Source organism: Dunckerocampus dactyliophorus, chromosome 14 (assembly GCF_027744805.1).
Source record: "Dunckerocampus dactyliophorus isolate RoL2022-P2 chromosome 14, RoL_Ddac_1.1, whole genome shotgun sequence".
In the NCBI taxonomy this organism is placed as follows: Eukaryota; Metazoa; Chordata; class Actinopteri; order Syngnathiformes; family Syngnathidae; genus Dunckerocampus; species Dunckerocampus dactyliophorus.
Window position 1 is genome coordinate 24,885,013 of NC_072832.1, and position 16,849 is coordinate 24,901,861.

The 16,849-nt window shown below is 39.0% G+C and overlaps 1 protein-coding gene across 2 annotated transcripts in view; it reads left to right on the forward strand.

Annotated features, from left to right (window-relative positions):
* sptbn1 (spectrin, beta, non-erythrocytic 1) overlaps positions 1-10,672 on the forward strand; it is an 83,318-nt gene extending 72,646 nt beyond the window's left edge. The window contains exons 41-44 of one of the 2 annotated variants that reach the window (XM_054797893.1): positions 3,385-3,584; positions 3,664-3,837; positions 5,733-5,775; positions 9,273-10,671. In XM_054797893.1, coding sequence (XP_054653868.1) covers positions 3,385-3,584; positions 3,664-3,837; positions 5,733-5,775; positions 9,273-9,497 — 642 coding nt within the window. In that variant the 3' untranslated portion in view covers positions 9,498-10,671. Of the gene's footprint in view, positions 1-3,384; positions 3,585-3,663; positions 3,838-5,732; positions 5,776-9,272 lie in introns of both variants that reach the window. The other variant, XM_054797891.1, reaches the window with a different exon arrangement.
* Positions 10,673-16,849: the final 6,177 nt, after the last annotated feature.

Sequence of the window (16,849 nt, forward strand, 5' to 3'; positions counted from 1 at the left end):
CATTCTTATTTCAGTCACGGCATCATTCTTAGCATCAATAAAAGCCAAAATATTTTGGATTTTTTTTTTTTTTTTTTTAGTTTTAAACACAAGGAATTGAGCTGATATTTAATTCCTGTCAATCCCAACATTGATATTGTACACAACATCATCATCTTCATCTTCATATTCATACCACACTTGTGTTCATGTGTGTATTTATGTGTATTTATGTCCCCCCCACTCCATGTTGTCTTATGATACCTTTGTTATGTTTTATTGGTTCTTTTCTTGTTTGCATGTTCACACGTCACTAACACAATAAACCTGTACCTGTACCACAGTCACCTTCACCTGTGTGTGTGTGCGTGCGTGTGTGCGTGTGTGTGTCTGTGTGTGTTCATCTGATTTTTATTGTGTTTTTATTTATTTATTTGATTTGTAGTACTAAAACTATACATAACAATCTGTTTCCCATGGGAATGTATTTGTGGCGGTGGTGTAAGGTAATGATGTAATCATATCATTTGCATAATTTGTTAATTTTCTTCTCATAACATTATGACTTTATTCCCATATTCTCACTTTTCCCCAACATAATTTTCCAGACGACTTGTTTCTTTCTCATAATAATCCGACTTTTTAAAACTTATTTTTTCTTTAATATATCAAATCTATGCTCCTAAAATGACATTATTTTTCCTCATATTATTACAAGTTTATTCTTGCAAAAGTGTGCAAGAATGTGTGACTTTTTTTTCTTGTCAGAATGTAACTTTTTTCTCTTAATATTTTGACTTTATTCTCATAAAATCGCAGCTGTTTTTTTCCTCATTTCTACCGGGTTTTTTCCCCCCCAACAATTTCAACTTTCTTCTTGTAAATTTTCTTCTCATAATCATGACTTTATTGCCATAATATTTTGACTTTTTTCTCAGAACATTCTACCTTTTTTTTCCCCCAAACTATTTTTCCAAAAATCCCCAAATTGTTTTGTTTGTTTCTCATATTACAACTAGGTCTGGGCCATGTGGACCAAAACTCATATCCCGATATGTTTCGGTTGAATATTTATATACGATACAGATCCTGATATTTTTTTCCACAAAGTGGTTTTAGACTAACTCAAAACCAAATTTGCATTTTTATTAAAATGTAAAAAATCTTATAGAAAAATAGCCTTTGAAATAAAACAGTCCATTCTCTTTTTGAAATAAATATAGAAAGAGTGAAATATAATCTTCAGCCTTAATCAGGCTGCACTCACGGTGGTCCCTCTGCAGCCGGGTCAGTTTAGTGCCGTTAGCTCTTCCATCTTGTTGGGAGAGATCTCACGTTCCCCATGATGGCAGACGGTAAACATGGTATGCAGCCTCTCCTCCTCCGTAGATAAACATCCATAGCTGCACACTTGCTTAAGGGGTCGGCATGGCCCAAAAAAACAATAAGAAAGTGCGAATAAAGCATTAAAAACACATAAAACACTAAAAACGCAGCGGAAAACATGCAGCTGCTGTAACTAGCTGCCACTCGGGCGGCACCATCTTGAAACATGAGACCTCCGAGACATCAAGTTTATATCGATATGAATGATATGCTTGTTTTTGATATTGTGCTTCAAAGAAATATCGATATTTTTTTAATATCAATGTAATTACTTATTTTTTCTTTAACCTTTCAACTCTATGCTACTAAAATGACATTTTTCCTCATAATATTACAAGTTTATTTTAATTGTTTATTGTAAATGTTATATCCGACTGTTTTAATATTTTGACTTTATTCTGGTAAAATCCCAGCAGGTTTTTTCCCCCCCATTTCTGTAGTTTTTCAATTTTTATTTTCCAACTATTTCACCCTTCTTCTTGTACATTTCTCTCTCGTAATTAGGACTTTATTCCCATAATATTTTTACTTTATTCTTGCACTGCTTCTGCAAGCTAATTTTCCAAAAGTGACAACTTTATTTGTTGTTTTGTTTCTCATATTCTAGACTTTAAAATATTTCATATATCAACTTTATGCTACTAAAATTACATTATTTTCCCTCATAACATTACGTTATTGTTGTAAAGTTGTGACTTTTATCTTGTTGGAGTACAACTTTTTTCTCTTAATATTTTTGACTTTTTGCTTGTAAAATTATTGCTGATTTTTCCATTTTTGCTGGGGCTTTTTTTTTTTCTCCCAAATTTATTTTCTTGTAAAATGATATTTTTAGAGTGTGCTGCAGGCCAACATATAATCTTTCAGAGTCTCCAGGACACCAGAAAAGGTTGCTAGATTTGTCGCTAATTGCATTTTTTGGAAACAAATATGTTTACGAGTGAGGACCAGCAGGTACCGTCAAATGTATTTGTGGTATATGAACGTATGGGAAACACTGGTATGATCATGTGACTTGTCTGCATCAACATGTCATCATTTAGTGGACTGATTTTTTATTTCATTTCATTTTTACACTTTCACATCACCATCACCATCACCATCCTCATCATAAAAAAAAAAAGTGAAATGACACTTTTCAGTGACTGCTAGAATGTCTTGTGCAAATTAGAAGTGGACTCCTTCACCCCTCACGACCTCTAATAATGATAATAATAATAGTAATAATAATAATGATGAGATTGTTAAATAAGGCACTAAAACTTGGTCCACAATGGCGGCGTCCACGCTGGTCCACATTAAAGCTCTCAGGTCGGGAGCAGCTCTCGCTCTTCCATCAGGATTGGCTCCGCCTCCCTCCCTGGTCCGGCCCACCAAGAGCTCGTTAACGGGGTAATAAGCATCGCTTGGCGTGGGCGTGGTGTGATCACGTTACAAATCTCTTCTTGGACAATAACCACACTCAGCAACCCGTTGCAAGCAATTTTGGGGATGATTGTTTGAGATCTGCTGCGGTTGCGCCTTCTTGCATGCCAGCGCTGCATGACCTCCTCCTGCTTCTTCCTCCTCCTCTTCCTTCTTCTTCTCGTTCTCGTCCTACTTCTCCTCCTCCTTCTTGTTCTTCTCTTCCTCCTCCTCCTTCTCCCCCTTCTTCTCCTCCTCCTCTTCCTTCTTCTTGTCCTCCTCCTTTTCCTACTTGTTCTACTTCTCCTCCTCCTACTTCTTCTCCTTCTTGTTCTTCTCTTTCTCCTCCTCCTTCTTCTCCTCCTCCTCCTCTTTCTCCTTCCTTCAAGCTCCATAACTCTTCCCTCTCCTGTCAGCGTTTTGTGTGATTTCATGAAAAGCAGTGGAACCTCCAAGAATAAGAAGGTTCTACGCCTCCAGCTTTGAGCGTCTTAGTGATGTTTGGATGTGTTTCCATGGCAACGCTGTGTTTTTTCCGCTCTGCATGCCACCGCTCCAAGAAAGAAATGTGCTTGTGACTCCGCCCACATTCCGCTGACCCTGCCGTGTTTCCAGGACGCCGAAGGAGGCGAGGTGGTGAACGGCGTGTCGGAGCCCAGCCCCACGGGGTCCCCCGGGGCGTCTCGCAAGGGCAAGGGCGGCCAGGCGGCGACCCTGCCGGCCAAGAGCCAGCAGGAGGGGGCGACCTCGCAGCTGGAAGGCTTCCTTCACCGCAAACACGAGTGGGAGGGGCACAACAAGAAGGCGTCCAGCAGGTAAGGCAGACAAACTCCTTTGAGCGCCCTGCGGTGTCGAGGCGGCGTGACGGCAAGGGGGGCGTGTCCTGTGTGGCAGGTCGTGGCACCACGTCTACTGCGTGATCAATCAGCAGGAGATGGGATTCTACAAGGACCAGAAGAGCGCCAGCCAGGGCATCCCGTACCACAGCGAGATCCCTGTCAGCCTCAAGGACGCCGTCTGCGAGGTGGCGCTCGACTACAAGAAGAAGAAACACGTCTTCAAACTCAAGTCAGTCTGACGGCCTCGCGCCCTCACACCTTCATCACAACATCACCTCCGCCAATCAATCAATGGATGAATGAATGAAGTTAATGGCCCAACACAACAAACCAGTGAATGGATGAACAAACGGATGAGTGAATGAGAAGGACTGGGCAAATGAATGAATTAATGGACAGATGAATGAATAAACTAATAAATGGATGAATGAATGAACAACCAAGCTAATGAATGGATGAACAAACGGATGAGTGAATGAGAAGGACTGGGCAAATGAACAAATTAATGGACAGATGAATGAATGAACAGCCAAACTAATGAATGGATGAACAAACGGATGAGTGAATGAGAAAGACTGGGCAAATGAATGAATTAATGGACAGATGAATGAATAAACTAATAAATGGATGAATGAATGAACAACCAAGCTAATGAATGGATGAACAAACGGATGAGTGAATGAGAAGGACTGGGCAAATGAACGAATTAATTGACAGATGAATGAATAAACTAATAAATGGATGAATGAATGAACAACCAAACTAATGAATGGATGAACAAACGGATGAGTGAATGAGAAGGACTGGGCAAATGGACAGACAAACCAATGAAAGGATGGATGAATGAACGAGCAAACTACTGCACGGATGAATGAATGAACTAATGACTGGAAGAACAAACAAATGACGAAACAAACAAATGAATAAATGAAGGAACAGACGGATGGACAAACGAACAAATGAATAGATGGATGAATGAACTAAAGGCTGGACAAACAAAGGACTATGGATGAATGAATGAACAAACTACAGAAAGAAAGAACAAACAGATCTTCAAAAGAATGAATTAACAGACAAGCAAATGAATGACTGAATGGGAAGGACTGGACTAATGAATGGATGAATGAACTAATGACTGGATGAACAAACTAGTGAATGCATGAATGAACGGATGACTGATTGAGAATGACTGGGCACATGAATGAATGGATTACTGAACAGATGGATGGCTGAAGGAACAAACTAACACATGAATGAATAAGTGAACGAATGACTGGATGAACAAAGGAATGAAGGAACAAACTAATAAATGAGCAAACTAATGAATGGATGAACAAACGAATGAGTGAATGAGAAGGACTGAGCGAATGAATAAATGGACAAACGCATGAATGGATGGACGAATGAACGAGCAAACTACTTAATGGATGAACTAATGAAAGGATGAACAAAGGAATGAAGGAACAGACCAATGAAGAAACAAACTAATGAATGCATGAAAGAATGGATGAGTGAATGAGAAGGACTGGGAAAATGAATGAATGGACAGACAAAGGGATGACTGAATGAATGGATGAATGAGCAGATGTATGAATTAATGAACGAGGAAAGTAACAGATCAACAAAGGAATGAATGAACAAAAACTAATGAATGGGTGAACAAACAAATGAGTGAATGACAATGACTGAGCAAACGAACAAATGAATGGATGGATGAACAAATAAATGAGTGAATTAATGACTGGACAGACAAAAGAATGAAGGAGCAAATGGACAAACAAACTAATCAGTGGATGAATGAGTGACTGTGAAGGACTGAGCAAATGAACGACTGGAGAAACAAACGAGTGAATGGACGGGTGAACAAACTAATGGATGGACGTATGAATGAACAGATGGACGAATGAATGAACAAACTGATGAACAGATGAATGAATGAACTAATGACTGGACAAACAAAGGAATGAAGGAGCAAACAAAACCAATCAATGGATGAATGAGTGAATGAGAAGGACTCAACAAATGAAAGAATGGACTAAAGAAGGAAAGAACAAGTAGAATGAATGAATGAATGAATGAGGGAGCAAGTGCATGAAGGAATGATGAATTCTTTGTTCTACACAGAGTCACTGACGGCAACGAGTATCTCTTCCAAGCCAAAGATGACGTAAGTACGACCTTCAACCAATGTCACATACACTAGACTAGATCATATAGTCTACTGTATATACTACACTCTATACGCTATAGATCATACAGTCTACTGTATATACTACACTCTATACGCTATAGATCATATAGTCTACTGTATATACTACACTCTATACGCTATAGATCATATAGTCTACTGTATATACTACACTCTATACGCTATAGATCATATAGTCTATGTATATACTACACTCTATATGCTATAGATCATATAGTCTACTGTATATACTACACTCTATACGCTATAGATCATATAGTCTACTGTATATACTACACTCTATATGCTATAGATCATATAGTCTATACGTTATAGATCATATAGTCTATGTACTGTACATACTATACGTTATAGATCATATAGTCTATACGCTATATATCATATAGTCTATACGTTATAGATCATATAGTCTATACGCTATAGATCATATAGTCTACTGTATATACTACACTCTATACGCTATAGATCATATAGTCTACTGTATATACTACACTCTATACGCTATAGATCATATAGTCTACTGTATATACTACACTCTATACGCTATAGATCATATAGTCTACTGTATATACTACACTCTATACGCTATAGATCATATAGTCTATGTATATACTACACTCTATATGCTATAGATCATATAGTCTACTGTATATACTACACTCTATATGCTATAGATCATATAGTCTACTGTATATACTACACTCTATACGCTATAGATCATATAGTCTACTGTATATACTACACTCTATATGCTATAGATCATATAGTCTATACGTTATAGATCATATAGTCTATGTACTGTACATACTATACGTTATAGATCATATAGTCTATACGCTATAGATCATATAGTCTATACGTTATAGATCATATAGTCTATACGCTATAGATCATATAGTCTATACGTTATAGATCATATAGTCTATACGCTATATATCATATAGTCTATATGTTATAGATCATATAGTCTATACGCTATATATCATATAGTCTATACGTTATAGATCATATAGTCTATACGCTATATATCATATAGTCTATATGTTATAGATCATATAGTCTATACGCTATATATCATATAGTCTATACGTTATAGATCATATAGTCTATACGCTATAGATCATATAGTCTATACGTTATATATCATATAGTCTATATGTTATAGATCATATAGTCTATACGCTATAGATCATATAGTCTATACGCTATAGATCGTATAGTCTATACGCTATAGATCGTATAGTCTATATACTATAGATCATATAGTCTATACGTTATAGATCATATAGTCTATGTATACACCATATGTGTACATTATAATGCCCTCACCTATCACGTATTATTCAAGTCAGTATCATCACCTCATCTATCATCCAGTATATGCTCACACTTTTCTTTATTAGCATTTTCACTTTCTATGGCTCCAAAGAAAGAAGCAGTCAATCAGTCAATATTATTTTACCAACAAACGTAGAGTGAAAGAAGTCAAGGTGCCAAATTAGAGTGTAGAGTGTAGAGTTTGACACCTGTGATGTCCAATATCATCACCTCGTATGCAAGTCTTGTATACAAGTACGTATTGTCATTCATTTGAAACCAAAAATGAAATACAAATTAGAGTGTAGAGTGTAGAGTTTGACACCTGTGCTGTCCAATATCATCACCTCGTCATCTTATCACACTTTTCATCATTAGAGTTTGCACTTTCTATTATTCTACCAACAAGTACAAACATATGCAACTCTTGTATACAAAAATACAAAAATGAAATACTTTTAGGAAGGAATATTGTCTTTTTGTCTACCAATGAATTTTAAAATAATATAATTAAAATGCAATAAAAGAATCAAAACTATATGAAAAAAGTATTTCAAAAAATAAAACAAAAAATATTTTTTTTAAATAACATTTTTATAAAACATAAAAAAGGTAAAGTGTCTTTATATAATATAAACTAATAACTAAAATTAAAATACATATAAAATATATTAGAAATAAAAATATATATTATATGAAAAGGTAATTTATAAAAATAATTGTCTTTTTGAAATGCATTATTTCCAAGCTTTTGTGGGCCACGTAAAACAATATGGCGGGCGAACCTGGCCCCCCCGGTCCTCGAGTTGGACACCTGTGTCGTATATAATATATGTACTGCATGTTTATATATGTACTGCATGTTTATATATGTACTGCATGTTTATATATGGACATGCATGTTTATATATGGACATGCATGTTTATATATGTACTGCATGTTTATATATGTACTGCATGTTTATATATGTACATGCATGTTTATATATGTACTGCATGTTTATATATGTACTGCATGTTTATATATGGACATGCATGTTTATATATGGACATGCATGTTTATATATGTACTGCATGTTTATATATGGACATGCATGTTTATATATGTACTGCATGTTTATATATGTACTGCATGTTTATATATGTACATGCATGTTTATATATGTACTGCATGTTTATATATGTACTGCATGTTTATATATGGACATGCATGTTTATATATGGACATGCATGTTTATATATGTACTGCATGTTTATATATGGACATGCATGTTTATATATGTACTGCATGTTTATATATGTACTGCATGTTTATATATGTACATGCATGTTTATATATGTACTGCATGTTTATATATGTACTGCATGTTTATATATGTACTGCATGTTTATATATGTACATGCATGTTTATATATGTACTGCATGTTTATATATGTACATGCATGTTTATATATGTACATGCATGTTTATATATGTACTGCATGTTTATATATGTACATGCATGTTTATATATGTACTGCATGTTTATATATGTACATGCATGTTTATATATGTACTGCATGTTTATATATGTACTGCATGTTTATATATGTACTGCATGTTTATATATGTACTGCATGTTTATATATGTACATGCATGTTTATATATGTACATGCATGTTTATATATGTACTGCATGTTTATATATGTACTGCATGTTTATATATGTACTGCATGTTTATATATGGACATGCATGTTTATATATGTACTGCATGTTTATATATGTACATGCATGTTTATATATGTACTGCATGTTTATATATGTACTGCATGTTTATATATGTACTGCATGTTTATGGATTTAGTGGTGAATGTTCAAGTTCATCCTATGAAAAGTGTCAAGTCTAAAATTGGATCTTTCTTGTGTGAAGCAACAAAGATGAGTTGTGGTTTGTTTCCATGACAACATAAAGACACACACACACACACACACACACACACACACACACACGGTCAGGTGGACTTTTAAGTTATTTAGTTACACCACTAACGTGTCCATCAGTCACATGACTTCCATAGGTCCCATGTGCGCCATAAGTCACATGGCCACCTAGTGGCAGGTTTGGTTTTTAAACATTTGTCCGCTTGCCCCCGTAGGAGGAGATGAACTCGTGGATCTCCATCATCTCGGCGGCCATCTTGGGCGAGAAGGCAGAGGTGACGCCCAGCAGCCATAGCACGCCGGCGCTCGCCGCACGCGCTCAGACGCTGCCGGCCTCCGTGGCCGCGACGGCTGCGGCGGTGCCGGCGGCCGAGTCGAGCCCCGGCAAGCGAGAGAAAGACAAAGAGAAACGCTTCAGTCTGTTCAGCAAGAAGAAATAGACGCTCCTTTCTCCTTCCTCCTCCTTCCTCCTCCTGCTCCTCCTCCTCCTCCCCTTGGTGCTGATCGGGCTCGTCCCTCGTTAACGCTCCATGATGAAAGGTTGCATGAGGGCTGTTACCATAGCAACGCAACACTCGATTGAAGCGGCTCCAGTAACAACGTTGATCTCATGTAACTTTTACACTTTAACCTTTAAACATCCGGACGCTCCCTCAGCCTCCTTGTCCCTCCTTGTCCCTCCTTGTCCCTTTTTGTCGCTCCTTGTCCTCCTCGACTCCAGCCTGCCAGCTCGAGACAAAACTCTCCACTCTGTGCCTAACGAGAGTCCAGTCCGGCTCAGAGGTCCAGTCCTGGTTCAGTCCGGCCTCAGCGAGCTGAGGGGGTTGCGACGTCGTTCTCCTCTTTTGCACCTCGAGTCGTGTTTCCCCGCTTTATCCCGTCCCGTCTCTTCTCCTCGTCTCGCCACGCCACGCCCACAGCTTCTGGTCCAATGCTGCCTTCGGGGGTGGTCGCCTCTCTCCGCTACTTCCTGTTTTGGGCGACGGGGGCGACGGCGAGCTGAGAGCTTTGAGGCGTATGTACAAGTTGTGTATAAGAAATAATCTCACGTATTCTTAGTGCTACTAATCTGCTTGATGGAGGGAAGAAAGTCCACTAGTAAGAATGTTCTCTTCCACATGTATGCTTGGCCTTCTTTTCTTCTCGTCACTCACGTGGTAGAAGGTCCTAGAACACGACGTTGCTACGGTGGTGGCTTGCTTGTGCAGCACTGCTGTTTCTTTTTGGTTGCTTTTGTAGCTTTCTTGTGTTGGTCCACGTCCAGCTTCTTTGCTTAAAGAGCCTCCGCATGGAAACTAAACAGCCAATGAGAGTGAGCCTTTGTTTGGGTGCGTTTGTTTCCCACAACTCCACACTCCTTTTTTTCTCTCTCTCTCTCTCTCTCTCTCTCAGCGAAGCGTAGTGCGCTTTCTCTCTCTCACCGTAACCATAGTATCCGCACAAAATCAACAAAGCCACGACAGGGGTGGGTGGGTGTGACGGGGGATGTGAGGGTCACTGCTGATTGGACGTGCACCTGTAGACTCCTCCCTTTCCTCCCCCTCCTCCCCCCTCCTCTCTGTCTGTTACATTCGTGCAAAAAAACATTAAAATGCTTTTAAAACATTCCCGACTGTCTTTGTTTGACCGTGTTATGATGTCACTTCCTGTGTTGGATGCAGGACTTCCTGTCTGTGACTTTACCCTCAGATGTTTTTGACACTAAAGATCACGCCATGATGGGAAGATATGTAATTTACAGATAGAACGTCAGCCACATGTCATGTGAGTCTGAGTGTCACGTTTCAACACAGCGTGTCCCACGTCAGGTGAATGAGCAACCAGAACGTCCTGGTTTAGTCCACACGGGGACGTTGTCAGGCCAAAACGGCAGCGGGTTGACGTCCTTTAAGGGTCATGAGAGTTGCGGACTCTGTGGTGAAAGTCCACTAAACGGGAGGGCCGGCGGTCCTTGGGAGTATTGTTCTCCAAAAATCGAGTTAAACGGGTCGAGGGTCGGTAGGGATTTTTGGTCCCCATAAACGGGTTGAAGGTGTAAGTGAAAGACGTCTTGGAGGGTGGGGGGAGCGAAAACAGCACGCGTTTGGTTCCACATTATTAGAAGAAAGTCATTCGTAACCGCAGGGTCAGTTTGGGAAAGATGTCGGAGTTCACGTACAAAAACGAAGTAATTAAGGTGGACAAAATAGATGAACACGCAAAAGCATGGGGGGGACAACTGGAAGATGTGTAGCCTTACTTTAAAGCCACAATTAGTGGATCAGAGTCAGGTGGGAAAAGAAAGAAGGGGGAGCACCTGTGGCGGACTCTAAACTGTCTTCCCGTTCAGCAGAATAAAGACCCAAAGGAGATCGTTGGCTGCAGTTTATTTGCTCTCTCCTCTGGTGCTCACCAACATCTCCTACCAGTTTGGCGGCACGAGCAGGTTCGCTAGCGGGGACGTTGGGGAGGGGAGAGTTGAATTTTCTGTTTCTATTCTTATGTTCTAACTGGTTATTTGGGCTAAATAAGACACAGGCTTTACGATCTAACAGAAGTTGGATTGGGGAAAAGGTTAAGTGGGAAAATGGGAGTGCAGGGAAGAGTTAAATTATTTAAATCTGTTTTGTCTGGGATTACAGTGATCTTTAGTGTGTGTGTGTGTGTGTGTGTGTGTGAGTGTGTGTGAAATGATCATTCTTTCTTTGTGGTGTTGGCGCATAGCGAGGTTTGTTTCCCACACGTCATTATACAGTATATCATCCATCCTCTATGCCGCTTACCCTCGCTAGGATCATGGAGGTATGCTGGGGCCCATCCCAGCTGACTTTGGGTGAGGGGCGGGGTACCCCCTGGAGTGGTTTCCAGCCAATGGCAGGGCACATTTAGACAAACATTCACGCTCCTATGTTTAGTATTTTATCGTTTCACCCTCTCATCCTCACGGGAACGGCCTTCTGGGTGACCCGAAAAGCTGTTTTTTGAAAACAGGGTGGGAAAAGTGGGAAAATCTACGATAATGATGTCACCGCCCTACCGCCACCTCATAGCATCTGAATATCTCTACGGACACGACTCACCACCGTCAACATTGTCCTCATATTGTTGTCTTGATGACTCAATAAGGAATTTAAAAGCCAAAGACGACAGGCTTGTGCACATGCGTTCTTCTTCTAAGGTTTGTTGTGTCACGTGGTTCCGCCCACGTTTGTTCACAGCGCCACACGTAGGTGTGCCTTGTGTACTGCATCCTTTTCACCCAGTCATCCGTCCCGGTCTGGGTGCGACTACTCCGGCACAGCATGGACGCTACTTTTTTCAACCCGACCAAAAAAAAGAAAAAAATCTCTGAACGTTCCCGCGTTTTAACCTAACATGCGAATGTGCGACGAACACGGAGTACCCCGAAAAAAATTCCATAATATTCTGACCTCATTCTTTTTACGTTAATCTCGTAAAATGTTTTTTCATTAGATTACAACTTTGTCCCCAGATTTAAACTTCATTCTTGTAATTGACCTATTGACCTACTTTGTTGTTTTGCTTTAGGTGTGTTTGTATTTGTCCTCTGGAGCAGCTTATTTGCTTTGTGCTTGTAAATTGTCCACTTGCACCATGGAGAAGAAAAAAAGGGTTGATTACGTTGTTTCTCAAATTTCTGTCTATCTTAATAAGGTTTCAGGGTGTGGAGGGGGGACGTATATTATATTGCTTGCTGCCGTAAAATAGATTGACGGATGGCGTAGATTAAACATGCCTAACATGCGACTGCCGAAAAATAGGCTGACCGGACGAAGACGCGTTCTGCACATGCGTAGAACCCAGTTGAACCGATTGCGTTCCGGGTATGAATTGCACACAAGACCCCCACTACATAGAGTAGCTGTCCAGCCAATGCACTTGGCACAAGGCCCAAAACTCCTCATGCTCCTTTTCCTCATGTTTTTTTTTTACATTTTCTTAACCTTTTGTCTTAAATAATCCTAATAACTTTTGTTTTTGCAATGTTATAACATTATTCCCACAATATTTGGACTTTATTTTCCTAATATTATAGGTTTCCCCCATCTAATGATCCAAAAATGCCATTTTTCATAATATGTTGACTTTTAAAAATATGTTTTAGTATTTCAACTCTGCTACTAAAATGACACTTTTCCTCATATTACAAGTTCATTCTTGTAAAGTTGTAACTTTTCTTTTTAGAATACAAGTTGTTTCTCTTCGTATTTGGACTTTTATTTTCGTTCTAACATTGTATCTTTTCCTACAACCTAATATTCCCAAAAATTACAACTATGCTCATAATTGTTTTGTTTTTCCTAATATTCCAACTAAAAAAATCAGCTTTATGCTACTAAAATGACATTTTTCAACATTATTCTTGTAAAACTACAACTTTCTCCTTTGATTACAACGTTGAATATTTAAACTTTTTTCTTTTAAAATACTGAGATTCTTTCGTTTTCTTTTGCAATTTTTAGAATGTGCTGTAGGCCAATTAAAAAACGGCTGCTAATTTGGACACCGATGAAGTCCAGGGTGGGTGCCAGTCATGTAGTTAAAATCCTATTTTTGTTGTGCTTGTTAAGGCCATTTTATTTTCTTAACATGGTACTATTATTTTGTCAAAATGAAACTAAAACAATTACTAAAATGTGCCTAAACCTCGTCCAAAAGAAAGTGGCTCCACAAGCCCAGGCTTTGTGTTCGAGATGCAACTCCACAAAACCTAACATCCGCAATTAGACTCAATCGGTCCCGCCACGGTGGTTATCCACTTGGTTTTCGGCTTTGTGCTAAGTGCGCGTTCGACGTCATATTATTCTACATCCGCTCCAAAATGTAGCCGTCTTGGCTGGGGTCATGTTACAAAATAAAGACGTACTATGTCGCATTATGAGGAGTTCCCAAAAGATTATGACTCCTAAAGGCAACACTGTCGCCTCCAATAGAGAGAGGAAGGGCCGCTGGAATTGTCAGCATGCAGCGTGCGTTTTAAATTGCTGTATCTCGTTGTGACCACTAGATGGCAGTGTTTTGCGTGTGACGGTGTTTTGTGGCGACCAGGTGATGAGGTTAGCCTAAGTTACCATGCAGCTGCTTTAAAGGAGAGCTACCTTCGCTGAACGGGCAAGTCTGGTTTTCCCCTCAACACAGCTCGCTAACCCACTAAACTCGCTTCGCAGAATACGCCCTAAGACTTCCAAGTAAAACAACACAGGTAGTCACTTGGTTGAAACGTGATTCTGGACTGAGTGCTGTACAGTAGTACCTCACATAACGTAAACCTCTTTTTATGTAAATTCCACTGAATGTAAAGAATTTATGTAAAGTTTTTGCTTCGTATTACGTAAGAAATTCCATATAACAAAGTGTCAAGTCGGTGCAAGGTTTTTTTGTTTCTTTTCAATCAACTTTATTAATGCCTCAAGTCGGTGCAAGTTCAGACTAACACTTGGTGACGCCTTCTGACGCGTCACACTCTCATCGGCTGATTATCGGGGCACCGCCTACGCTCTCATCTCATTGGCTGACTTATACAGCGCATACGTGAGTTTGTGTGAGAGACAGGCTTGTCCCTTTAACCTCCCTTCCTCTTCATAGTCGCCCTTAAACTAACTTAAACAATTAAGTTAAGTTTGAGACAAATGTTGAACTTTTTGGAAGGTGTGTGTCCCATTGCACCTGGCGTAAAAGCAACGCCGCATTTCAGAAAAAAACCCCCATCAAACCAACTGTAAAATATGGTGGTGGTAGTGTGATGGTCCGGGGCTGTTTTGCTGCCTCAGGACCTGGAAGACTTGCTGAATCCTGGAGGAGAACATCTGGTCATCTGTTGGTGACCTCAAGCTGAAACCAACTTGGGTTCTGCAGCAGGACAATGACCCAAAACACACCAGCAAGTCCACCTCTGAATGGCTGAAGACTTTGGAGTGGCCTAGTCCAAGTCCTGACCTGAATCCTATTGAGATGCTGTGGCATGACCTTAAAAAGGTGCTTCATGCTGGAAAAGCCTCCAATGTGGCTGAATTACAACAATTCTGCAAAGACGAGTGGGCCAAAATTCCTCCACAGCGCTGGAAGAGACTCATTGCAAGTTATCACAAACGCTTGATTGCAGTTGTTGCTGCTAAGGGGGGCCCAACCACTTATTAGGTTTAGGGGGAAATCACTTTTTCACACAGGGACATGTAGCTTTGGATTTCTTTTCTCTCTTAATAATAAAAAGTTTCATTTAAAAACTGCATTTTGTGTTCAGTTGTGTTGTCATTGACTAATATTTACATTTCTTTGATGATCTGAAACATTTAAGTGTGACAAACATGCAAAGAAAAAAAGAAATCATGAAACACTGTGTTTTTACATTAGGTGAACTGGTATTTTAATTATTTCATGACACATTTCGAAATACATTTAAGGTCACATTTAAGCAATTATTTCACAATTTAATTATTTACTTCATTCTGTCCCATTTGGTCCTCCATAGGCCCAACCCTGCTTAGCTTCCAAGATCAGACGAGATTGGGCGCAGACAGAGCAGTGTGGCCCGAAGATGTTAGGAGGGGCCAAATCATCACTTTTAAATAAAACAAACAGAACCGAGACCAGAAGCAGTCGTGGTAGCCGTGGCACGTAAACATGTGCTTGAATAAACAAACAGAGCTACTTGAAAGACAGCCACTTGTGGATAGATATTGTAGATAGATAGATAGATAGATAGATAGATAGATAGATAGATAGATAGATAGATAGATAGATAGATAGATAGATAGATAGACAGATAGATATTGTAGATAGATAGATAGATAGATAGATAGATAGATAGATAGATAGATAGATAGATAGATAGATAGATAGACAGATAGATAGACAGATAGATATTGTAGATAGATAGATAGATAGATAGATAGATAGATAGATAGATAGATAGATAGATAGATAGATAGATAGATAGATAGATAGGTAGATAGATAGATAGATAGATAGATAGATAGATAAACATTATAATTATGACATAGAGTCACAATTCTTTTATTACTTTTTTATTTATTTACTTAATTTATTTTTTATCTGATATTTGTGACTTTTTATCTCATAATTTCAACTATTTATTTCATAATTATCCCTCTCCTATCTCATAATTATCACTTTTTTATCTCGTAAGTTCCACGTTTTATTTCATAATTATGACTTTATATCATAATTTATACTATTTATCTCATAAGTAACACGTTCCTATTACATAATTATGACTTTATCCATAATCATTACTTGACATAATCTCGATATTTTTTTCTTCAGCAGCGTGAAACGGGCTTCCACAGTAATTCACCTTTATATTATTACAAAAATGTTTTATCAAACGATTTTTTTTTACACTTTGTTGCTATCTGTTTCTGCCACGTTAAATGACGTCATCTCAACGCCGCTGGGAATTGTAGTTTTTTTTCATATCTGTCGTCCTGGCTTCTTCGTGACGTCATCGCGCTGTTTAAAAGCGTGTTTAAAAAACTGCTAGTCCCATAATGCCGTGCAGCACGTGTGCCCAGAAATGCAGGAAGCAGAGAGCCATAGGACAGGAAGTGTCACTTTTTAGCTTTCAAAACAATACGTCTGACTGCTTATCATAAGGTAAACTTGATAGAGGAAACTACTGCTTTGCTGGAGCCAATAATGTCGTCAGAGCAGAGATGAATAACACGATAAAACGTTTTCATATCACGACGCCTTAAATTAATGAAAAAAATAACGTTTCTACGAGCTACTGGCTGGCTCGTATTGTGAAAGTCCAATCCGGACCCGCCCTCTA